Genomic DNA, 26,972 nt, shown 5'->3' on the forward strand with positions numbered 1-26,972 from the left:
AAAAATTACAATTCACTAACCAATTGGCAATTCTCTATGAAAAATTCATATTATTAATTTCACTCGTACTTTATTTCAGCATAGCTACTGTTCCTACTAAAAATAACCTGCATGATATCAATAGTATATTTTTAATATAAATATATGGGTGTGTTGTGGCGTACATGCCCCCATTTAATGCAAACTGCTATTTACTTAGTATGAGTTTTACCAATATATTCGAAAAGTAGGTTTTGATTGCTAAATTACACCATGAATTTCATATCACGTAACCATATCACGATAATTCTACTACCAGTTTAGGAATATATATGTTATACGTTTTATGAAAAAAATCTTGTCCTTCGTGTTACAATGCTTTTGCATTATAAATATGGTTCGAAGTTAATTATTTCTTTTTTAAAATATTATTAAAAGATAAATTAAATTTAAAGTATTAAATATTAGAATTTCCTATCTAATTCAAACAAGGGATGATTTACTAATAAAATTGTTGAAAGACTATGCTTTCCAGTTAAACCTTTAAGAATATAATAATTACTGCATCAAAGTTGTAAAAAATAAAAACTAACTCATGTAGAAAACGGGTGGGAATGCCTAATTAAAACATTATGTCTATAATAGTGAAATATGTCCGAAATCTTATTGACACTGATATATATTCCTTACCCCAAAAGCTAATATTATCCTTCACTTCATCCTCTCTAATAGGAGTTTGAAAAAAAATTAGGGCGCTATGGGCATCTTCATTATTAGTTAAAAACAACTTACCACACTCTATGGCATGAAGAATGATGCCTAGACATGATGCCAGAATTATGTGCAACTAATATTATTTTTAGACCAAAAAAAAAACTCAAATAAAAGGCAAGGAAATGAAGGATAAACTGACATAAATACACTGCAAATAAATAGACTTGATGAAAAAGGAAAAAAAATATATGTTCAAGGAAATCTTCAATTGCGAAGTCGTTTAACGAAGGCAACATACTGGAAGATGTGATTCTTGATTCGTTGCACTATTACGCCTCCTACATGATTCAAATAAGGAATGATGTAACACATAAATTTTAATTGATTTTGAAGTTCTAAATATTAGAAAATAATTATTATAAATGACTATTATATCCAGTGTAAAATCTATTTTGAAAGGGCAAAAAAGGCAAACGATATTTTACTAAGGGGTTTCGTACTTTTAATATAGTATAGGTATAGATATAGATAAATAGATGTATTGTGTAAAAATATTTATGCAATTAAGGTATTTATAAGAAAATCACTATGAAATATATTACGTATATAATAGTATCTGATAACAATGATAAGTAACATGTTATTATATATAGGTATATAAACGACACTAATATTGTAAAACATATAAGTTAAAGCCATTATATTCCTTTTAATAAGATAGCTCAAAGATTACTCCTTCCTAATCCCCCAACTATACCATCTTTCATGTTTCATATTCATACGCTATTGCCACCATCTTAAACGCAACCTCCTCTATATATACCCTTCAAACTCTCCTCAATTTCTCCAAGCAACTCTTATTTTGTTATATATGTATGTTAACAATACGAATAGCAGCAGATCTATTCTTACAATTATTTTCATTTATTATTACATATCATACATAATAGTACGTACTCCTAATAATTATGAATCACAAGTATTCTAGTAGTACTATTTTTATTCTCAATATTGTCCTTGTCATCCATGCCTTTGCATATTCCGGCGATTCGCGGCCACCGTTTGCATGCGACCCCGCCAATGCGGGGACGCGAAACCTGCCATTCTGCAAGGCGTCTCTGCCAATACACGTGCGTGTCCAGGACTTAATCAAACGATTAACGTTGCAGGAGAAGATCAGGTTGCTGGTGAACAATGCTGCACCGGTGGAGAGGCTGGGTGTTAATGGCTATGAGTGGTGGTCCGAGGCACTTCACGGCGTCTCCAGCACCGGCCCGGGCGTTAAGTTCGGTGGTGCCTTCCCTGGCGCCACCAGCTTCCCTCAAGTCATCACTACTGCTGCTTCTTTTAACGCCTCCTTGTGGGAACAAATTGGCCAGGTAAATTTTAGACTATACAAATACAAATATATGTATACGTGTACGTATATATTCAGACTAATATCAACGTCTTTTGCGTTATCCCTTATCTTATCGAAATATCCTTATTCAGCGTTGGAAAACTAATACAAACAAGGATTTGATTTATGTTGCTATCACTAAGGAGAAAAAGAATCTTACGTGAAAATGACTTGATAAATTGTGCCAATACATCATTAATTTATTATCATGGGCAGCTTTAGGTATGAATAGCAGGATAAGATACCAATAATATTTCTCAATTATCTCATATTGTGATAGTATTAAAGTAGATTTTAATTTGTTAAACCAGTATTAATTTTTTTCAACTTATATTTAAGCAAATTGAAAATTAAAACTCCATCATATAAATGAGATGAACTAGTATACTTTTTATTACATATACAATATTATAATCTAGGTCTATTATAGGTATACTTTAATAATCTTTCACTGCAAGAATGGTCACAGGCCACCAATATAGCTAAGTGTTTCCTTTTGTTTGTGTCATGAATGGCAGACCTTTCAGCGGATTAGGTACGCATGTGACTGACTGAAACTGTCCATTACAGACGTTAGTAGTACTTACTAGTCGTATAACTGTCATGTGATATATGATCCGCTAGCTTATTTTGCATTAGCATTTCACATATGAATTCAGGAGCAGATTTAAGGGGCCGAACCGAACGCCCTTCGTCGGAAAATTATACTATACATATAAGGTAAAATCCGATTTTCTCTCTATATTTTATATTTTGAATCTCCTTAATTCAACTCAGAAGCTTAGCTTAGTGGTTAAGGGGGTTCGGGATCTTTATAAGGTTGCTAGTGATCTTTATAAGACCATATGATTATTGGTCTTTAGACCTTTTTTTTTTCTTTCTACAATAGCGCGCTAATTCATATTCTAAAAAGGATAATATTGAAAATGTTCGAACAGGATTCCAAATATCTAAAATCTCTTTGAAAACGTTCGAACAGGAGTCTATAAAAGGGGTTATGGACTATAGCACATGAGATAGTTACGATTATCTGAAGATTGTCCAGACTACATATGTAAAATAGAGCTGTCTAAAATAATGTAATGTAAGGGGTTGTTTGATACGTGGGATAAGAGATAATAAACTCGAAAATAGATGCCACAAAATTATTTTATCTCGCGTTTGATTGAATTTTTGAATCTAGAATTAGCGATCCCCGATTAATTAATCCCAAAATTATGGTATTATTCTATCTCACTTTGAGGGTGAGATAATAATCCCGGGATTAGTTAATCCGGATATAAGCACTAAAATAACAAAGATGCCCTTATTCAAGGCTCTTTCCCCAAAGATTTATAAACAATCCAAGGTCAAAATAAAAATAAATGTTTATCCCAACTTATCTAGTATACACCAAATATATATTTATATTATACTCTTTATATTTCATTTTTCAAGTATACCAAAATTATCGTATTATAATCTTATCATTTTAATTCCAGAATTAATTTGTTCCCCTACCAAACAACCCCAAATAGGTTTAATACTAGAAAAAAAAAAGGGGGGGTAAGCTTTTTCCCATGCCTGCACATGCCTATATATATATGTTTTGTTGGGTGGTCACAACATCACAAAAAAGTAACAGGCCCAAAAGCAACTCCTCTAAGTTGCACTGGCAGTGGGTGGACCATTGGTCGCTTCTGTTTCATGATATATATCTGTGTTTACTAATTTAATGAGTTTTTTTCTTTTTTTATTTCTTTTTACGGGATCAAAAGGGCTGGGAAAGAGGAAAAAAAAGTAATTGGTGAAATCTTGTTAATTAAATACAAAGGCAGGAGACCTAGTGATTGTTCTCTGTCTCTTTCTAGAGTCTAAAACCGGAACAAAGATGTCAAAACTCATCTTTTAAAAATTAGCAAAACTTTACTTTCGGCATATAGATATGAGAAAAGCAAAAGAAGCTAATCCAAGTTCCCTTTAATTGGTTCTCATAAGGACGAAAATGACACTAATTGTTTTATGACGAATTCTTTCTTTTTCTTTAGGCGCACAAGTTTAATAAATAACAAGAAAGAAAACAGCAAACTTGTCTTTCATGCAAGTTGACGAGTTGTTATCATTTTCCTTCTCTTGATATGAGGTGTTCAAGAAATATAATGGTCCACATCCCATAAGTTTCATGTTTTTGGATAATGATATCCATAGAATCTACCCAACCATTATCTATATTCTATCCTACTAGACTAGATATGTACACCACACATATGTACAAGTCCACTTAAACATTAACTTAAATAGTTAAATCACTGTCACTCTGCTTAATTCCGCACAGACAGCGACGCCTAAGGACTTACGTTATACTAATACCTAAAATAGTGAGTTTATAACTTTATATGAAATATGAGGATATAATCATAGGACAAAGGTGTAAACTACGGCTTGATTCTGATGTCCATTTATCTTGCAAATGAAAGTAAATTAAACTGTAGTATACGGAAACAAATAATCTTTATTACGTAACTAAAATTAAAATATTATGTTGAATTATTTATTCTTTAATGATATTTGTTTCTAAAGATGTAGAGCTCTAAAAGTCTATCACTGCAATATTGGCACTGGAATTTAACTAAATTACTACTCCAGTAATGATAATTAGTAATTTATTAGAGCGTTAAGGACAAAAGAAGTGAGCATAAGTTATTATATATCCTTGTGTAAGCAGAAGGGCTACATTGAAAAGCATTATTCGACAAAGAAAGTAACTGAGTGTCTCAAAAATATATTGACGGCTTTTTACATCTCATTATCTCTTTTCCAATTTCGAAGTTGTAATTGCATTGCTAGAGAATATCCTGTCACAATATTAACAAAATGGCAATACATTTCTTTGATGTGGGATAACCTAGTATTGTTTTCCATATATTCAATTAGATGTCGAGCTTTTTCATCCAAGTTGATGTAGTCATATTCTAATATGTAAGTACGTTTCTGAGTTAATAATTCATCCTTTTCCTTGTCAGTGCATGACAATTGAAGAAATTTTAAATAAAATTAGCACCAAAAATGCATATAATTACAGATAAAGTCTGAAGTTAGAGAACTCTACGAATCAAACTGGAAGTGATAGAAGTTCGGGCAAAAGCTTCACACTAACCAACTACTTCCTCGTCCCAATTATGAAACTCGAATTTCGAGAGTCAAATAATTTTTCTTTAATTGTGATATTTTTATATGCCTTTTAAATTGTTAAATCGTGAATTATAATATTTTCATATATAATTTAAAATATGTAAATTTTATTTTAAAAAACTTAAAAATTCTATGTTCAAATTCATGGTAAAATTAAGAGGTTTGATTCTTTGTTTTTTGATCTACTCACAGTTTGCGTGGAAACTGTCGTAAGAGATGTGATTAATAGGTTTGGGTCCCATAAGTTTGTCCAATTGCTAAGTTTTTCCTTATAAGTAACACTTTATCTTTCACTTGCTCTTTTTTTCCTCGAAAATTCAATCATACTGTTTTTTCCACCATTGTGTTTGGTATAATGGAAAATGTTTTCGTGGAAAATATTTTTTAAGAAAATATTTTTTTGGAAAAAAAGTAGTAATCTTATTCGTTTTCTTGTGTTTGGTACGCAAATTAAGTAAAATAACTTCTCAAGAGTATTTATAAATAATTTAGATATAATAAACATGAAGCCATAAACTTTCAAACCAACAATCTTCCGAACCCAGAAATTTCATAAACTTTCGAACCGCTAAACTTTCGAACCCGTAAACTTTATGATTTCTAAATCCGTAAACTTTCAAACACATAAACCTCCGAATTCATAACTTTGGAACTTTAAAAATTTCGAACCTGTAAACCAAAAGATGAAAAAATTAAAACTGAAATTATATTAAAAAAATATTTTTTTCGGGGGAGAGAAAAATTTTAAATTACAAAAAAAAAAGTAAAAAAAACAAAATTTGTGCGGCGTGGGGGGTGGGGGCAGTGGGGGGTGAGGTGGGGGTGGATGGGTGGTGCAGAAAAACGAAAAAACAGAAATTTAAAAATTACTAAAAAAAAACTTTTTTGTGCGGGGGAGGGGTAGCAGGGTGGGTGGTGATGGAAAAAAAACTAAAATTTGAAGAAAAGTGAGGGGGTGGGGTGGGGTGGGTCGGGCGTTGGATGGGGTTGGGTGGGTGGGTATTGGGGGTGAGTTGGTGAGGGTGGGGAAGGTTGAGAAGGAGTGTTGGAAAATGTTTTCCCTTCTCTTGATAAGGAAAATATTTTCTTCCAATTAGAGGAAAATGAGTTCATAAGGAAAATGTTTTCCAAAACATTTAAGCCAACCAAACATGGGAAAATTGAAAAAAATATTTTCCAGAAAATATTTTCCTTCATACCAAACACACCCTAAATTAGTATTTCTTCTATTCGCTCTTACTTGTTAACTATAATAAAAAGTATTTTAATTTTTACTTGTTTATTATACTAAATCACTTTTATTTGTTCACTATACTAAAAAAATATTTTAACTTTTACTAGTGCATTATAGTAAATCAAGAGAAAGACAATTTTTGTTTTTTGTTTTACCCTCATCGTTAACTGCTCATACCCGAAATCATTCCCTAAGACTTTTGGAAATTTTATCGTTGTTATGGGTAAAATTGTGAAATAAATACTTCTTTATTTTTTGTAAAATTAAAAGTGGACGGATGGAGTATTTGGATTGTTTTGCAGTAATTTTAGTATATGATACACCATTGGAAGAAATATGAAAGCATCAAGTCCGTGTAATGAGCTAGACACAGTTGAAGTGTAGGATTGGTCTTGTCCTCCCTACCCGTAACCCGATTCCTGAAAATTGTGATTTTTGAAACTCGTATATGCAATGGTAGCATCTAGTTAATAGGATGAAAATTGATGTAACATGGTATCTGTTAAATATGGACCAGGTGGTCTCTGATGAAGGAAGAGCAATGTATAATGGAGGAGCAGCAGGACTAACGTTTTGGAGTCCAAATGTGAACATATTAAGAGATCCCAGGTGGGGAAGGTGTCAGGAAACACCAGGGGAGGATCCTCATTTGGTTGCACAATATGCCATCAGCTACGTGAAAGGACTCCAAGGCGGCGGCGGCCGTGGCACTAGCCGACTCAAGGTCGCCGCTTGCTGTAAGCATTACACTGCCTACGATCTTGATGATTGGAATGGGGTTGATCGTTACCACTTCAATGCTAAGGTAATTAACTACTCAGTACGTTGTTATTTGAATTTTATAGATATACTTTTTAAATTTTTATTTTATAACTCACAAATAATTTTTTTTGGAATTGAAATTATAGATCAAAGTGTCTGCTTGCACGTTGAAAAGATATGCTAGTTAATTTTTCGTTATCTTGATAAGATAATTAGAGCTTTTTCTGAAAACTACGGAAGATGTAGACAGCTAGCTAGGTGTTTCTTTCATATTATATTACTAACAATATCTTTTTCTCTTGTATTATGTGATGCACGTTTACATACTTTCCCGAATTAAAGAAGAGAAAACTATTGAAGGTGTCATTATAATTTTGTTTTGAAAATGTGTAGGTAAGCAGGCAGGATTTAGAGGACACATACAATGTGCCATTCAAGGCATGTGTGGTTGAAGGGAATGTAGCGAGTGTTATGTGCTCTTACAATCAGATCAATGGAAAGCCATCTTGTGCTGATCCTACACTCCTCCGTGACACCATTCGTGCCCAATGGCGCCTTAATGGGTTAATTTCTCTCCCTATCCTTTAATAATTTCCGATGTCTACAAAGTGCTTGTGTTGAGGTTTTCATAATTGCAATAATTTGTTTCCCAATAAAAAGTATGATATATCACGAATAAATAGTTGCCTTATCTATAGATAGAAATAAGATGTCTATCTCTTTTGGGATGCTATCTCTCTTCTCCTTCACTCAACCATCAAACTATAATATATGATTAATAAATTCTTTTTTGTCACGGCGAAATAGGCGAAAGAAGAAATCCATCAAAATATTTGGCCTAACTCACTAAATTTTGTTGGTTAATAAGATTTACTATAAATTATCGGCTGTTCCTGTTTGATTCACCACTTAAGAGAGCCAGCTATATATATGTACTAATAATAACACCTTAACTGTGAATCATCATTCATTTATTCACTCGTTACATCACTTCATGGAGAGCTTAATTATTACACGCAACAAGTTTCAAATACGCTAGGACAAAGTACCAGTATTAAATAATGTAGTATGGTACTTTTAGGATAAAAGTTCTCCAACAAATTAAATACTTACTGCCAACTTTTTGACGGCGTGCCATAAACGTAATCTAATGTAATTTTCTTCTGTTCATTTGAACTAATTGCTTGTAACGCTCTACGACAAATTGAGGATACGAGACTTTAGATAAGTCAGGGTTATCATAGTTAATTACTATGGTGGAAAAATAAAAAATATTGTCGTTGATTGGTCACATGCTGCCTACTAAAATTTTGGCTTTCGGTTGTTTTCTTGTAAGAATATTTTGGCTGACTCTTTGTTGCCTTGTATAACAGATACATCGTATCAGATTGTGATTCTGTTGGAGTTTTATTCGAGCAACAACACTACACTCGTTTTCCTGAAGATGCTGCAGCTGCCACTATCAAAGCTGGTCAGTTTTATAATAGTAATATTTTCTTTATTGTTGGTGAGCAACTTTTATGTATGGTCATCTGACTTTTAGTTTCATTACACCAAAGTCATTATTCTTTCTTTTGTTACACAAAAGTCATTTAACTTTGCACCGGTAATCACAAAAATCATTTTGGCCGGATTTGACAAGGTTCCCACCTGAAAAGTGACGTGGCAACCTTAATTAGTGTTTTATACTTCCTCCGTTTCAATTTATATGAACCTATTTCATTTTTAGTCTGTGCCAAAGAGAATGACTCATTTCCTTATTTGGAACAATTTACCTTTATGAAATGATTTACAGCCGTACAAAATTTATGTGCCTCATTTTACACCACAAGTTCAAAAGTCTTCTCTCTTCTCTTAAACTCTGTTATTAAACGAAGGGAGTATTGATTAAGGAAGTTAAATATAGTATTAACTCATGCCTTGACCCACAAAATATTTGACGCAGTTGCCCGAATGGAGCTCATTTTTTCTCCATACTCTGCACCTGTCGTGATTTACCTATGCCTTGACCCATTTTAAGTGCAACTTAAGAAAACTTTCAGTTCATTCAACGAAACTATTTAAAATGCAAAAATGGGATACCTTAAACTGCAAAATAAAAAATGGACTAAATAAAGTGAAACCATTTCATAATAGTGCATTCTAATATATGTCAAAATGTTGGCTATTAAGCGAGACCAACCCAAAAAAATACTGCGTTATCATTAAGGAAATTAGTCATTCTTGTTGGCACGGATTAAAAAGGAAATAGGTTCACATAAATTGAAACGGAAGGAGTATAAAACACTAATTAAGGTTGTCACGTCACTTTTCAGGTGAGAACTTTGTCAAATCCGGCCAAAATGATTTTTGTGATAAGTGGAGCAAAGTTAAATGACTTTTGTGTGACAAAAAAAAAAAGAATAGTGACTTTTGTATAATGAAGCTAAGATACATAAAATTTACTCATTGTTGGTGAACACAGAGACAGAAGATATGACTAGTTTATGGTCTTATAGGCTTGGACTTGGACTGTGGGCCTTTCCTTGCGATCCACACAGAGAAGGCCGTTCGTACAGGAAAAGTTTCAGAAATGGAAGTTAACTATGCTTTAGCAAATACAATTACGGTCCAGATGCGTTTGGGCATGTTCGATGGGCCAAATGGGCCTTATGCAAATTTGGGCCCGAGAGATGTGTGTACTCCGGCCCATCAACAATTGGCCCTTCAAGCAGCTCGTGAAGGCATCGTTCTTCTCAAAAACATTGGGCGGGCTCTACCATTGTCCCCACAACGCCACCGGACCGTTGCTGTTATTGGACCCAATTCAGATGCTACTGTTACCATGATTGGCAATTATGCTGGTAAAAATATTAATCTCATTCTCCGGTATTTCCATCACTTATCATAACGAGAATTATTTCTTCTTTAATTTGGTTTGGATGTGTTACATATATAGGTGTTCCATGTGGTTATATTTCTCCATTACAAGGAATAGCAAGATATGCAAGGACAGTTCACCAGCATGGATGCATGGGGGTGGCTTGTCCAGGGAACCAACAATTTGGAGTAGCGGAAGTGGCAGCGAGGCATGCCGACGCCACTGTCTTGGTGATGGGGCTCGATCAATCCATCGAAGCCGAGGCTAGGGACCGAGTTAGCCTTCTTCTGCCAGGATACCAACAGGAGCTCATTTCTAGGGTAGCAATGGCTTCTAGAGGCCCCGTCGTGTTGGTTTTAATGTCCGGTGGCCCCATCGATGTTACATTCGCCAAAAATGATCCTCGTGTTTCGGCTATACTGTGGGTTGGCTATCCCGGCCAAGCTGGTGGAGCTGCCATTGCTGATGTTCTGTTTGGAGCAGCCAACCCAGGTATATATATATATATGATATGCCTCACCTATATATACTTGTAATTACTAGTATTACTCTTCCTATAATACTTACAACATTCATACTTCAGGAGGGAAGCTTCCAATGACATGGTATCCACAAGATTATGTAGCTAAAGTAGCCATGACAAACATGGACATGAGAGCCGATCCAGCAAGAGGCTATCCAGGTAGAACCTACAGATTCTACAAAGGCCCTGTAGTTTTCCCATTTGGGGCTGGCTTTAGCTACACAAGATTCAGCCAGAGCATAGTCTCCGCCCCAGCCATTGTTTCAGTGCCAACTCTAATTCATTCTCTTGATGGAAACAGCACGAGGAAGAAATTAGCAGTGAGAACAACACATACCAACTGTGACTCCCTCAACTTAAACTTGCACATTAATGTGAAAAATACAGGGGACATGGACGGGACACACACGCTCCTCATTTTCTCAACCCCACCTCCAGCAAACGCTACCAAACAACTTGTCGCGTTTGAGAAAGTTCATGTCCCGGCTGGAGCTCAACATAGAGTCAACATCAACATCAATGCCTGCAAACACTTGACCGTAGCTGATCAATTTGGAATTCGAAGAATTTTCATGGGTGAACACAAAATCCATGTCGGTGAGGACATCAACCATTCCATCACATTCCATGCTTCTTTGGAACAGATCAAAGTCTAATATTACTTTTAAAGACTAGATCATAGTGTTTTCGTTTCTATTCTTACAATACTTCTTATTTCTTTCTCTCGAAAAAGACAACAATAGCAAAAGCATTGTTGATTGTGAAGACGGAAGAGTTAAGAACAATAATAGAGATTTATGGGGTATTAAGTGTTTAAGACCGAAAGTTAGAGCAAATGTATCAATTGGGTTAAAAAAAGAAAAAGAAGATGAACCTTACATGTCACATGGAATTTCAAAGTTAAGTACTATATTAAAGGATTACTGTGACCTATTTGTACCTTTTTCTTTTATTTTTAGCAAGGCAAACAAATCTTTCTATGTCAATTTCTTGAGAGTTTCACATAAAGCCAGTGAGTTAGGAACTAGGGCAATTGGGCAAAAGATTTTGATTTTTAAAAAATAATTGCTATGTCATTTGAAATAAGCATTGAAATAATTGATAAAATTCTTGTAGAGCCTATAATAAGATTTTAACACGCATTCGCACATGTACCTTCCTAATGATGAGAAAAAGGGTAACATCTACCGAGAATATAGAAGGGATAAAAGGAGAAAGAAACAGTACTAATTAAAACAAACTACGGAAAGAGAAAACAGTACCGATTAAAACAAACTACGGAAAGAGAATTGAGTTTGAAGATTTTGATTTTTGAGGGTTGGGCATGTGATGTTTTATACTTCAATACCACACAAGAGGGTGATTTGTGTGGTGACCAATTTTTCGCTTAAACTGATTATGGAAGAATCTGGTTCTTCTATGAGTTCCTTCTGCTACTGTTGCGGAATAATAAATGTAGAAAGTAAAGAACACAAGTATTTTTACGTGGAAAACACCCGGCTCAAAAGGTGAAAAAACCACGACCTACTACTCAGTAGGATTTTCCCCAACACTTCACTAAATCACTGAGTCAAAACAGCATTTACAAAACTCTTTGTAAACCTAAGGATTACCTCTAACCCGTTGTAGCACACAGCCTCTAACTGTTGCGGCAACTTGAAGTTAACTCTAACTTGAATACTCTGAGTACCTATTACAATTGCCTCTAGATAAAGTTGAAACGTACAATATAAAACACCTACTACAATTGAACTAGAAATAAAGAAAGACACATAAAATTCTTTATGGAGCTGGTTATTCAATCTGGTTCATGTAGCTTCAGGTTTGCACACTTGAATCACACACGAACTACTTTCAAAAGCCTTGCTATTTTGCTCTCAATTCACGTTTAACTTCTGTGTTTTTGTGCAACACATGTAATATGAGAACATCCTGCAATTTATAGAGTTAGTAGATGAAGAAATAACTAGAGTTCTGATGCAACTCTTCCTTGGTGGAAGAGTTCTAGTTGATCTCAACTTCTAACTCCTTCCCTATCTTGGATAATGTTCTCTTTGAGTAAGGAGTCCTTCTCCTTATCAATTATGCAACCTTTTCGATCAGGAGATATTAAATACACCAAGTTAAGCTTATCTCCTTCACGTGCATCCCACATGCTCGAATCTGCCCGTTTTTGTGCACCTGAGGAATGGACCCGGTTCATGCCGGAGCTTTCTTTATCAATCTTCAAAACTAACCTTCACTTGGGCCAACAAATTTCCCATTTTTGATGATGACAAACTCTGTGCTTTTCATAAGCTTAGGCCCTATTTCAACTTAGCTCAACATCAACACAATGTTAGAAACATTTTTCCTTTTTATCACTTATCATCAAGGACCAGGTACATTAGGTTATAAACATCACTGTTCAAAGTGTAAAGCACAACCTTTTTCTCCCTTTTGGCATCATCGAAAAGTTGCATAAAATGTGAGATAACCAGATTTTAAAACTTACTCATGGCCACTGGGGCTACTTCAAATGCAATCATGAATTAATCATCACAGATCAAGCTAAGAATTTTAACTATCAAAGAAATATAAACAAACAGTTAGAGCAAAAGACAGTGAATTTCCTTTATGATTGATAAGATTCCACCACAGAGCATAAGAAGAAATAAAAATATTGGAAACATGAGCAAAAACAACAAAAAATCCCGAACTGGGTCAGTGGTTGATCTACACTAGGTTAGGAGGCTTAAGGCTGGGAAGAACTAGGTGCTTGGTTTTTGACTTGGAGGAGTTTCAACATATCTTGAAGAATGCCATCATTCTTCTCTTTTTCTCTCACCAGCTCAGTTCTGAGAGCATCTCTCTCGGTCTCCACCTCAACCAACCTCTTCTTCAGCCTTTCAATCTCAGCACCCTTAGCCCCACTTTCTTGCACCAAGGCTCTGACCTTTCTATTCACTGGTACCTGTTGGATGAACTAGGTTCTTTAGGAGTGGCATTGACTTCATAATCGCAAGCAAGCAGAGTATTAACCCCAAAATAATCCTTGCTTGTACTAACCACCCACTTCTTCATAGGTACCTTGAAATGTGCAAGTACAGTTGTGAGAATAAAGCCATAGGGAATGGTATGAGTCTTCGAGCCATTTATAGCCCTATCAGTAGGTCCGCGAGGGTTTCCTATTCAATTGGAACAGGTTCATCTACATTTTTTCCCAAATTGAACCAACCCCTCAGCAGCTTCACCACTTCCCCCTACTTTGCTCATGCTCTCTTCTATTTCAGTAAATTTCTCTCCCCATACAACCATTGCACCAGTTTCTTTTGTTAGACCAACAAGAGTGGGTGAAGAATCAACCACTCTTTTACCCTTTCCCCTCACATCACTCCTAGCACCCTTGCTCTCTTTTTCTTTTTCCTTTTTATTTTTACCACCAACTTCTCCAGATTCTGTAGTCTCAACGCCTTGTATAGATCCTACCAGTACAAATCTATTATCTAATTTGCAGCAACTTCAGAAAATTATCTCAGGAGTAACTTTAGAATCAGAAGATACATGTTCAGTTTCGAAAGAACTAATTTCTTCCCCCTTAGTAGCAGACTTAAATGAATGTTCAGATTTTTGGGATTCTTCTTCACTACCTGCTTTCAATTTCTTGTTATTTTCTTGATCTTCTCTCCTTCAGCGACAATCTTATGAGCCATCATCTTTACTCTACTTTTTTTAGAGATTGGTATGGTTGAAGGAGTGGTAAAAGGTGTGGAAGTGGTTTCCTGTGGTGGTGATGAAGGATTTTTCAGAGGTGTTCGACATATCTGGGCTAGGGTATGGAAGATAAGAGAATTAGATTGTGTTTGGAAGATGAAAGAAGAGTGAGAGTTTTGTTTTTTTTACGGCTTGAGAGAGATGAAGTAAGGAATACACTAAAGCTGATCAATATACAGAGGACTAATTAATGGGGTAACGACAGCTTTTCAGACTCTTAGAAGTCTAATCAAACTGAATTTCAGTTTTGAAGAGACGTTGGAGTGTATCCCTAGAATCTAGGTACTTCCATCCGGTTGGGACTCTTTTGAACGGAACTGGTTCACTTGTAACGGATAAGTCCAAAAGGAGTTTGGAATTAGGTAGGACTCTGCTTATGATCCAAATATAATTATTTCAAATTATGCAGAGTGTAGAAACATACCTATTTATCTTGATGAACCAGGTTCTTCACTAAAAATTCTCTTATGTAAGTCTAAATTTGCCAAAATAGAGAAAATATCATTAGAGATTAATGAGTCATTTTAGCACATGGCACAAGAGTATACTATGGAAAGTATGAGACTGAGCAAGATTTAATCTAATTATACACAATTTACAGACTTTCCAACCAAATTTTTCCAAATTTTTTTTTAATTTTTTTTCGTTTAACCTTGAACTAGTCCATTTAGGTGATCTTAATCATCCCTAATTCCAACCCGTTCCTCTCAAAGTGATCTCTACTTAAGGCTTTTGTGAAGATGTCAGCAATTTGCTTGTCAATAGCACAAAACTCCACAGTGATCAAGCTTTTCTCATAGTTGTCCCTCAAAAAAATGGTGCCTAACATCTATGTGCTTAGTTCTCTTATGATGAACTGGTTTCTTTGTCATACTAATAGCACTAGTGTTATCACAAAAAATAGGGATGCAACCAACATCCATTCCAAAGTTCAATAATTGCTGTTTGATTCACAGCAATTGAGCACAACATGAAGCAGCAGCAACATACTCCGCTTCAGCAGTAGATAAGGCCACTGAATTTTGCTTTTTGGTAGCCCATGACACAAGACATGAACCAAGGAAGTGTGTCATACCTGAGGTGCTCTTCCTATCCACAAGGAAACCTGCATAGTCAGCGTCAGCATATCCCACTAGGTTAAAATTACTACCTTTTGGATACCAAAGGCAAAGGTTAGTGGTGCCTTTCAAGTATCTCAATATTCTCTTGACAGCAGTCAAATGGGACTTTTTTGGATTTGCCTGAAATCGAGCACAAAGACCTATATTGAAAACAATGTCAGGTCTTCTAGCAGTAAAATACAAAAGAGAACCAATCATTCCCCTATACAACTTCTGATCAACAGATGAACCAGGTTCATCTATATCCAATTTCGTGGATGTTGCAATAGGAGTGTCAATTTCTTTGGATGTTCCTTCCTGGTTTTGTTACTGAGGAATAGGTTCATGGACAGGTTCCCTCGAGGTTTGAGGATCAGTTCCTCTCTAGTCAGTTCCTCTTGTCATGTTGCCCTGGGTGGAAGGACCTGTTCCATCACATGTTCCTTCCTGTGATGCATCTTCAGGCTAGACTGTGGTTTCACCATTTGAATTTCTTATCAGCCCAATCTCTTCATTATCTTGTTCCCGCCTCTCAGAAAGAATGTTAGTTTAAATAAAGTAACATATACATTTTTTCTACACACATAGTTTTTTTACTGTATATCTTATAAGCTTTACTATGTGAAGAATATCTCAAGAATACTCCCTCATCACTTCTGGGATCATACTTACCTACGGAGTCTTTGCCATTATTGTGCACAAAGCACTTGCATCTAAATACCCTAAGATGGGATATATTTAGCTTTCTCCCTTTAAGTGAGTCATAGGGAATCTTCTTAACAAGAGGTCTAGTCATGCAACTATTTATGATGTAGCATGCAAAAATTCAGCAAACTTAGCATTTTCAAATTCAGTTCCATGATCAGACCTAATTGATGCAAGTTGATTACCTAGTTGTTTCTGAGTTTTTCTAACAAAAGAAGTAAACATGTCAAATGCTTCATCTTTAGATGTTAAAAATAATGTCCAAGTAAACCTAGAGTAATCATCAACAAGCACCATCACATATCTTTTACCACCTCTGCTTAATGTTCTCATTGGACCACAGAGATCCATATGGACCAGTTCCATCGTTCTGGTGGTGCTTACCATTTTCTTGCATTTAAAAGAGGATCTTACCTGCTTCCCCCTTACACAAGCCTCACAAACTTTGTCTTCCTTGAACTTGATGTTAGGCAGCCCTATCACCAGGTCCTTGGAGACTAATTTGTTGAGTTGACTCAGACTTGCATGTCCAAGTCTCTTGTGCCAAAGGAGGGGATCATTGTCCAACACACTTAAGCAAGTGAGTTCATTTTCTGAAAGTGTGGACAAATCTACAATGCATGTATTGTTTACTCTTTTTCCCTGCAAAACAATCTTGTCAATGGTAAGATTAATCACAAAATATTTGGTAGTGGTGAATGCTACCAAGTTACCTTTATCACATAATTGTGATACACTGATTAGACTGTACTTTAGGCCATCTATCAAGTAGACATTCTCAATAGAGTGAGAGTCAGTCTTACCTACCTTTTCAACCCCAATGATCTCACCTTTCTTCCCATTTCCAAAGGAGACATTACCTCCTTTGAGGTCCTCAAGTGAAAGGAACTGGTTCTTCCTTCCTGTCATATGCTTTGAACAACCACTATCCATGTATTATATTTGGCTGCTCCCCTTCACTTGGAACGCGAAAGGAAATCAGGGGTTAGTCTTAGGAACCCAAACTAGTTTGGGTCCCTTTCTATAGGCAAAAGGGTGAATCAAATTCTTTTTAGCCCAACCTGGCAGCCTATTTTTCCCTTGAACAAATTCTTTATTCTTTTGACTAGCCTTTTCTTTTGCAATACATTCACTTTTATAGTGACCAGTTTTATCACAGTGTGTGCAAATTTTGTTCTCAGGAAGTGTGAGGTACTTGCTTTTGGGATCCCACTTAGGTGCAGGGTCCCGTAGCCAAGTCCTCTCTTATTGCTACTATGGTGTTCATGTAGCCATGAAAGTGCATCGGAGGACCTATTCAATTTACAGGTTCTGTCTAGCTCGTGCTTAACCTTGTTTAGATCCTCCTTAAGGACTCTTATCTTCTCATCTCTTTTGTACAACTCATCTTTCATTTTTCCTACATTTTCTTCTAAAGTGAGTTGTGTGTGATCATCTTTCCTTTTACCAGTTCCTAATTTCAATTTTAGATTTACAGATCTAAGCTCTAGGACAGTGGTGTCAAGTTCATGAACCTGGTTCTTTAACTCAGCATTTTTACTTTCACTTTCACTAGCCCTAAGTTCCAGATTTTTGCACTTAGCTTTCAAAATCACACACTCCTTAGACAATTGTTCCTTTTCATTGTTTAGATCCTCAGATTCATCAATGAAATCCAAGAGTAACTCAGATAGCCTTTCTTTAGACAAAAATTTAGTCTTGTCTTTGAGATGAATTATACTTACCTCAGATTCCTCATCGGATTCTCCAATTTCCATAAGTGCTTGTTCATCTCCATCTTCACCCTCTGAGTCCTCATCTGCACTTTCCATAGCCTTTGTTGATCCTTTGTTCTTCTTGGGTTGAACCTGTTCCTTCTTCCTGTTCCTTCGTTCAGCTCTTTCCTTCTTCCATTCAGTTTCCCATTGAGGGCAGTTTTTGATGTGGTGATCAGTCTTCCCACATTTGTAACACCCCTCATTGGTTTGTTTTTTAGGAACCCTTGGTTTGTTGTAGCTTCCACTTCTTGAAGGACCCTTTCCTCTCATTAGGTACTTCTTGAAGTCCTTTGTGATCATGGTCATTTCATCCTCCTCTAGATCAGCACCTTCAATGATTCTGAATGCCAGGCTTCTTTCCTTCTTGGGTGCATCCATCTTCATGGTTTTACTTCTAAGTTCATAGGCAGTGAGATTTCCAATTAGCTCATCCAACTTAAGAGTTGCAATGTTCTTTGATTCCTGAATAGCAGTGATTTTGCTTTCCCAAGAGACTGGCAGAACCCTTGTCAAAATCTTCTCAACTTTGTCTTCTTCGAGAATAACCCTTCCAAGAGACTTAAGTTCATTTGTCAGTGTGGTGAACCTTGTATACATCTCTTGGATGGTTTCCCCTTCCTTCATGGTGAAATTCTCATATTGAGAATACAACAGTGTTCCTCTGGACCTCTTTACTTGAGGTGTTCCTTCATGAGCCACTTGCAAAGTGTCCCAGATTTCCTTAACAGTGATACAGCTTTGAATTCTAATGTACTCGTCTGGACCAAGTCCACACACAAGCCATTTCTTGGCCTTAGCATTCTTTTCCCATTTCCTCAAGTCTACGGCATTGCAGTCAGCTCTTGTTTTTGGCACGTCTACTCCTTCAGCATTCTTCTTCATGGTAGCCAGGGGACCATCAGTGACAATGTCCCATAGCTCATAGTCTTCTCCGATGATGTGATCTCTCATCCAGTTTTTCCACCAAGAGTAGTACTGGCCATTAAAGAGTGGAGGCCTATCAGTGGATTGCCCTTCCCAGTTTCCAGGCGGTGCGCTCATCTTGATCTGTTCCTAAGGTGTTAGCCTCTTCAAGGATAACCTGCTCTGATACCAATTGATGTTTTATACTTCAATACCACACAAAAGGGGGGGTGATTTGTGTGGTGACCAATTTTTTGCTTAAACTAATTATGGAAGGACCTGGTTCTTCTATGTGTTCCTTCTGCTAGTGTTGCGGAATAATAAATATAGAAATTAAAGAACACAAGTATTTTTACGTGGAAAACACCCAGCTTAAAAGGTGAAAAAACCACAACCTACTAATCAGTAGTATTTTCCCCAACACTTCACTAAATCACTGAGCCAAAACAGCATTTACAAAACTCTTTGTAAACCGAAGGATTACCTCTAATCCTGTTGTACCACAAAGCCTCTAACTGTGGCGACAACTTCAAGTTAACTCTAACTTGAATACTCTGAGTACCTATTACAATTGCCTCTAGATAAAGCTGAAAGGTACAATATATAATACCTACTACAATTAAACTAGAAATAAAGAAAGACACATAAAACTCTTTATGGAGCTGGTTCTTCAATCTGGTTCATGTAGCTTCAGGTTTGCACACTTGAATCACACACGAACTGCTTGCAAAAAGCCTTGCTATTTTGCTCTCAATTCACGTTTAACTTCTGTATTTTTATGCAACACATGTAATGTGAGAACATCCTGCAATTTATAGAGTTAGTAGATGAAGAAATAACTAGAGTTCTGATGCAACTCTTCCTTAGTGGAAGAGTTCTAGTTGATCTCAACTTCTAACTCCTTCCCTATCTTGGATAATGTTCTCTTTGAGTAAGGAGTCCTTCTCCTTAAATTATGCAACCTTTTCGATCAGGAGATATTAAATACACCAAGTTAAGCTTATCTCCTTCACGTGCATCCCAAATGCTCGAATCTGTCCGTTTTTGTGCACCTGAGGGATGGACCTGAGGGATGGACCTGGTTCATGCCGGAGCTTCCTTTGTCAATCTTCAGAACTAACCTTCACTTGGGCCAAAAGCATGCTTATAGGAAAAATGGTGAATGAATGTAAAAAGTCAAAAAACTAAATAAATTGTTACAATTGCGTTTTGAACTCAGGTCCACAAGAAAATAGGTGGAAAAAGTTGAAAGTTTTCTCAAAGTTAACACGGGCCCATATGCCCGTTATTTCATTCAGTAACTTTCACAACAATCGGAATTTGACCTCCTGTGCCTGTGAATTAAAGAAAGGAGGAGGTCAATCAAAAAAAAAGAGATGTTAATTAATCAAAGGTCCAACTGATCACCATGCAAGCCAATCTTGTATAGGAAATGCATCAGCTACCAGTCGTGGTTGCCCGTGCACACACAGTCCCAACACAAAGATTTGATTTACGGCCCAAAATCCCATCTCAGACTGTGATGGCGCCTGACCCTGCTTGCTAAGCAATCCAACTCAAAATCAACCGAATACAATCCAAATTCCTTTAATTAACAGAGTCATATCATAAATAAAGACAAGAATGATCTCGAAACGGTATAATATCTTATACAATCAGAACATGGTCCAAACATAACCAAAACAGTTTTACATCCAAGAACTAAATGACACAAGTACACGAGTAACTATTGATTAAGTACAAGTCTGAGAGAAACAAAATAGACAGAAGATAAATAAGTAAAGGGACTCGGGCACTGCAAAACAAATCCATGTGATGCAGCTTGCCCTATGTCTCTGAGTGAATGCCTAGGCTTAACAAGAGGCTTCGCTAGTATCACCTAAGAATCTGTACAAAAAGATGTGCATAAGCGTAGTAAGAGTACACCATAGTTGGGACCTAGTAAGTATCATGTCTAACCTCGAAGAAGTAGTTACGAGGCTATAGACATGAAGATACTTACAACACAAATATAAACAATAGAGCATGGAACCAAAACAGTAAATATCCTCATGTACAACAGGTATCAAAGATATAAAACAGTCGAAAGATATAAATTATGCTTTTCCAATTCAAGAGATAATCATAACGTTGCTCAGATATGGTATTTAAAGATGGCATGCTTCAATCAACGGAGTCGAGACTCCCAACTAGTATATATTGGTGAGCATTCAAATGAATGCTTCTAAAGGAATCAAGAATGTCTATGCATGCTCAAGAATCTATCTTTTACCATGACTGGTACAAGATCCATGTACCCCAATACAAAATTCATGTATCACTGAAATTCGATAACAAATTTATGTATTGACCCGAAACACAATTCATGTATCGACCGCGCTCACAGGGCCCAAAATAACATGGGTAATCACCTGACTTCGGAAAGATGGATCCTTATCCAAGCGCAAAAGGAGCTTGATTAGCTCACTTATTTTCAAATACGCGCTCATCATGTCTTGTGCTATAACTGTTTTTAACAGTACGACATTACCTTTGCCACAATGTCAATCCAAATCAAGTATCCAAATATAATATATACGTATATGCCCAAGAATTAATAGCTAAAAGATGCACAAGGACATAATAATAATCATGCAGATATGTGATCATGGAATTTCTATGTAACTATGGATGATTCAGATTCAAGCAATTCACGTATCAAGAATAAGTTCCCATGCATTCATAATTTATAAAAAATCTAGGCATAATATCTAGCATGAATATGTGAGAAAATGTAGTCATATATGCCAAATAATTCTTGAATCAGGATGAGTACATAATCAAAACAAGGCATAAAATATCTCAATTCTACCTCTGACATGATATAAACTTGGTGCGTGTATATACGCTTGCCACCCTAAATCCTAGGGGTTTTCATCTTAATATGGTTAGCCAAGAGACTTACCTCTCCTCGGGCTAGATTAAATCTAAAATCGCGTCAAAACCTCGTCTAACCCTCCAATCATGCAAATCCCAACCCAGAATCATCCAAGGAAGTCAAACAATGCTAGAGGAAGCGATCAAAACCATAAAACTTCGATCTTTGATGAATTCCCAAAAAGTCAACAAGAATTAACCCAGGCCCGCGTGCCCGAAATCTGAAATCAATTGTCACGCACCAAACTCGGGGAGCGCGATCGGTGCTCAACCGAGTGAACCCGGTCAAGCAAGCATGTCAGATACTTTCTACCCAAACTCGCTCCTGAATAAACAGAAGACATATTTTCGTTAATTAGACCATAAGGAGGTCATGTATACAATACCAAATCATTCACATTAGTTACTTCATTTTAATGTCTCAAAATACGCACATTTTCATAGTTTAAAGTAGAACAAGTGATTCAAACACAACACAAATTGTTTAACTTTTCCAGCACCAATATACAATCCACACTATGTCTACGGAGCCTCTAATAGATACAAAAGAGTACTATGATAGTACCGGCAACAAGGGCCCGGCTATATCTCAAACACAATACGTAAGGAACAAAAGATACAAGACCCCGGAATGAAGTGGGGCTCACCAAGTCAACTGGGAAGAGGGTGTACTGCTATCACTGATCAATGCCTTCTGCTGTGGAACCACCTGCATCCATTGAAGATGCAGTGCCCCTGACAAAAGGGACGTTAGTACATATGGAATAGTACTAGTATGTATAACTAAACACCCTCTCAATAGAATGAGTAATAATACAAGGAGGAAGAATCATAAAATTAATAGAAGCCTCAAACAATACCAAAACATCAAGTTAAGAACCAAATAATTTTTCAAGTAAATTTCCATATTTTTAGGTTAGGAGATCTTTAGTACTGATATACCATCGTTCACAATACCGCCGTACTTTTATACGGATTCTGATCACGACCCGATCGGCTAGGCCGTCTCATTTGAGACATCAACCACAATCACCATTTCAATTATAATTTCCAGCACAATCACCACCATGTGTGCGGCATGGCGTCTGATCACGACCCGATTGGCTAGGCCGTCTCACCCGAGATATCATCCTTTTCTATCAATCATCTCATTTCATACTTCTTTCACATCTTTTCAATTCATTGGAACTAGTGGCCACAATTATAATATCATTCTTGGCACTTGGCCGTATCTCATATTTCATGCTCACCCTTTTCACTTTCAAACATCATCATCATTATCAACAACAAGACTTTTCAATTCAAGACTTTAAGTAGACATGTGCAATTAAGCGTCTTAGACATATAGAGGTTTTTCACATAATTTGGCATAATAACCTTCATTCAAACATGACTTGAGGTCGCAACATTCTTAAAACACAGTCCGTACTTTGAACACATTCTCAAATGATAACATAGCATGATAAAAGCATTTGGAACACACATTTAACATATATCTTTCAACACAAGTTTACTCGGAATAGCCAATTTCATAATGATCGACTCGGGTCTTACATAACTTACATGAACACCGTGGGATTCAATTCTAAGAAAGGAGTTTAGCCAACATACCTCAATTGAGCTTTTCTTAAACTCTAAAATGTTCCAGAATTCTTAGCAACTCCAATCAATTTTAGAAATATAACATATTTTACCAAAATTAGGAAGATAATCATGGTTCTAACTCATTTAAGCATTTTGTCAAACACTAGGTGTGCATTAAGGTTTTAAAGTCCTTTTATGGTGGATTCCATCATCCCACAACCCATTCTTTACCATTTTAGCTCAACAATCTTCCTACATCTTTTGATAACACATAGATGCAATATAAACAACTCTCACACCTAAGAATTGTCTTGCTAATTACCCATTTCTAGTTAAATTTCGAAATTCAGGGTTAGGGTGTAGAATCTTACCTTTTGTTTGAAGACCTACTGAGTTTCCTTGTTAATCTCCCAAGAGTTGAGCAAGAATTGAAGAACAAATTGTTGAGGAACTCTTTCTCACTCTAGGGCACTCTCTCACTCTTAAAAATATCAAATTTTGCAAAAAAAATGGTACATATCATCTAATTAACGAGGTATGGTCGGGCTATAAAAACCCAGAAATGAAGCTCCGGAACGGGACCAGCTCTCGCATATGCGACCGCACAATGCTTCTGCGGACCGCAAAATGGGTCGCAAAATGGCCTCCGAAACTGGGCAAAAACTGACTAGGTATCCGGCCATTATGCGACCCGCATACCTGTTCTGCGGTCGGACAATGCACCGCAAACCTGTGGCATCCAAACTTTCCCGTTTCTGATTCACTCTGCGGCCCGCACAGTGGTTCTGTGGCCGTAAAGTGGACCGCAGAAATTAATTTATCTGCCAAAATTTTTCTTTAACTCACCCGCGCATTGTTCAACCCGAAAAGTCCGCACCACGATCTCTACAATCAAGAACACGTAAGCCTACCTCGGCACCACGAAATCCCGGATTTTAGGTGAAATTTTACGGCCCCTTCTGCCAAAGGTTGTTAGGATAATCTCACCTTGCATCATCTCGCCGGAATTGCTCCATCGAGAGAATAAGTGCGTACTTGGGATAATTTGATCTGCCACTTTCATCTCTTTGACAACTCGTGGTTGAATGACATTTGCTTAGCTACCCAGATCAACCAAAATTTGTTTAACATATGTGTTTAAAACTCGTAATGTAATTATCATGTCGTCGTTATGTAGCATCAAAGTCCGTCTGCATCTTCATTGTCTAAAGTGATACTTTCTCCGATTAATATTTCTCACTTGCATTTTTTTATGTTTGATTTACATTTAAGAAACCTTCTTTGTTGTTGTATATTTCACTCCATGAAATTCTTGTCCTCCAAAAATGACATTGACCTTCTGTTTGGGTGATGAGGGCCCTGGAGGTCCTTTCTAGCTCTGATTCTTCATGTTGTATTTCCTGCCTTTTTCACTAAAGAATTTTGTGAGATATCCTTCCTTCAAGAGATGATCTACCTCATTTTGCAAGACCTGCAGTCTAGGATTTTATGACCATGTTCGTTGTGAAATTCAAACAAGAATTCATGGCTTCTTTTGCTTGGGTTTGACCTCAATTCTCTAGGTCATCTTATCTTGTCTCCCACTTCTCCTGATACAGTCACTAGTTCGGAGATACTTACATTGAAGTTATAGTCTTCAATTTTAGGCGCATCTAATTTTTTTCATGTGTGAAGATCCGTCATTTCTGTTTTGATTGGTCCCTCACTTATCCCTATTTGACAACTGCCTTCTTTTAATATCACGCCTTGAGGGTCCAGAGTAATGCTCATAACGGTTTCTCGAATTTCTCTTATCACACTTTGTTCTTCTTGATGAACTATCCGAGCATTCGGTGAACCTACTTCCAAACAAGTTATCATTTTTAGAGCGACTTATTGTATCTTCCTCTATTCGAATCTTGGTGTTGTATTCGTTGTACACATCATTTCGGGTTGTTGGTGGGAATTCTAGTAAACTCTCCTTCAACCTTTTGATGGCTTTGGAGCTTCTTTCTTTCAAATTCTTCTCAAATGCTATTGCCTCCCAATTGATAGGAATCAGAGGCAACAACATTCTCTCTCTCTCTCTCTCTCTCTCTCTCTCTCTCTCTCTCTCTCTCTGTCTCTCTCTCTCTAAAAATGCTCAATGAATTCATGGAGTTTCTTAGTGTTCCCTTGCTAGATTTGAAGATATTTTCTATTTGTTCTTCGACTTTCTAGGCTCTGGTTTGTGCCTTAATGAAGGCCTTTGCGATCTCGGAAAAAGAGCTGATTGAATTTTCAGGAAGGAGAGTATACCAAGTTAACGTTCCTTTGATGAGTGTTTCTCCAAACTTATTTTTGAGTACTGATTCAATCTTCGATTTTGTCAAATCATTTACTTTGGTTCCTATCGTATATGCTATGACATAATCCCGGGGATCTGAATCCTGTCATACTTTGGAATATTCGGCACCTTGAATTTCTTTGGAATTGATAACGGAGTGGCACTCTCTTTCCAAGATTGTTGCGAGAATTTGTCTGTATCGGTACCATTTGGCTATGGGTGGGATTCTGGGAATTTTCTCGATACGTTCACCTTGCTCCTTGAGATGTTTCTGCAGGAATAAAATTAAATATTATAAATCTACATTATCAATTGTACTTGAACCTTCCACTTCGACGCCATATGGAGCCCCACAGTACCAGAATTCTGGGGTGCAGTAGTTAGAGTAGTAAGATCAATTCGTGGTAATGCAGTGACGCAGCACTCATAGTTACCTTTAAATTCACTATGTCCTTATTATTTTATTAGTATAGGCTCTCCGTGTATGTATGAATTCCATCAACTCTGAGGTTTCAAATGCTTCTCTAGTTACTCGTTTAGATGATGGTTCCCTAGAACGATATATGCAGAGAGGAATTCCTTAGAGAGGGTTGGGGCAATGCCCTCCATCATTTCATTCTACTCAGTAGAGTCATCTCCAACTTGGTTATTCTTGGTTGTGTTGATTGGCAAATCTCCAGCCATATTGAAAGTTTAAATTGATAAATAAAAAAAATTGTTAGTATCCTTGAATTGTAACTAACCGATAAGTCGTTATGAGTATTATCCCCCATCCCCTTTATGTTTAGAGACCTTCCATAGTTCTATTTCATGATTTATGACTTGCGTGCATGGTCTCTATCAGTTTCCGAAATGTTTAAATGTGAATTTTTAAAGAAAATTTGATTTTTGACTTTGAAAATGACTAGAGTTAACCGGTCAATAAATTTGGTAAACGGGCGCGGATCGCTGCTTTGACGATTCGGGTATGTTCATATGATAATTTTGGACTTGTATACATGTTTGGTTGGTGTCCTGAGTAACCTGAGGCCGTTTCGGCGCTTTATGTAGAAAATTAGAAATTTGAGCGTGAACTTTGAAAATCTTGAGTTTTGATTATCGATTCTTGATTTCAGATGTTATTTTGAAGATTTGAGCTTGCGACCGAGTTTATATGATGTTAATATACGTGTTTGAATGATCGGATTGGAGCCTGAGGGGCTCGGATGAGTTTCGGATGGGTTGTAGACTGTTTTTGCATAACTGAAGGTTGTTAGTGTAATTGGGTTGTATGTCTCGCATTTGCGAGGTTTCATTCACAAATGCGA

General features: G+C 36.6%; 1 protein-coding gene across 1 annotated transcript; it reads left to right on the forward strand.

Moving 5' to 3' along the window:
• Positions 1,699-11,575, forward strand: LOC109226468 (beta-D-xylosidase 1-like). The gene is given in 8 exon segments (XM_019391224.1): positions 1,699-1,731; positions 1,734-2,072; positions 7,015-7,302; positions 7,653-7,822; positions 8,633-8,730; positions 9,758-10,102; positions 10,198-10,611; positions 10,703-11,575. Coding segments are annotated over 8 exon segments (2,262 nt in total). The 5' UTR covers positions 1,699-1,719; the 3' UTR covers positions 11,299-11,575.

The sequence above is a fragment of the Nicotiana attenuata genome, chromosome 6, assembly GCF_001879085.1.
Source record: "Nicotiana attenuata strain UT chromosome 6, NIATTr2, whole genome shotgun sequence".
Taxonomy (NCBI): domain Eukaryota; kingdom Viridiplantae; phylum Streptophyta; class Magnoliopsida; order Solanales; family Solanaceae; genus Nicotiana; species Nicotiana attenuata.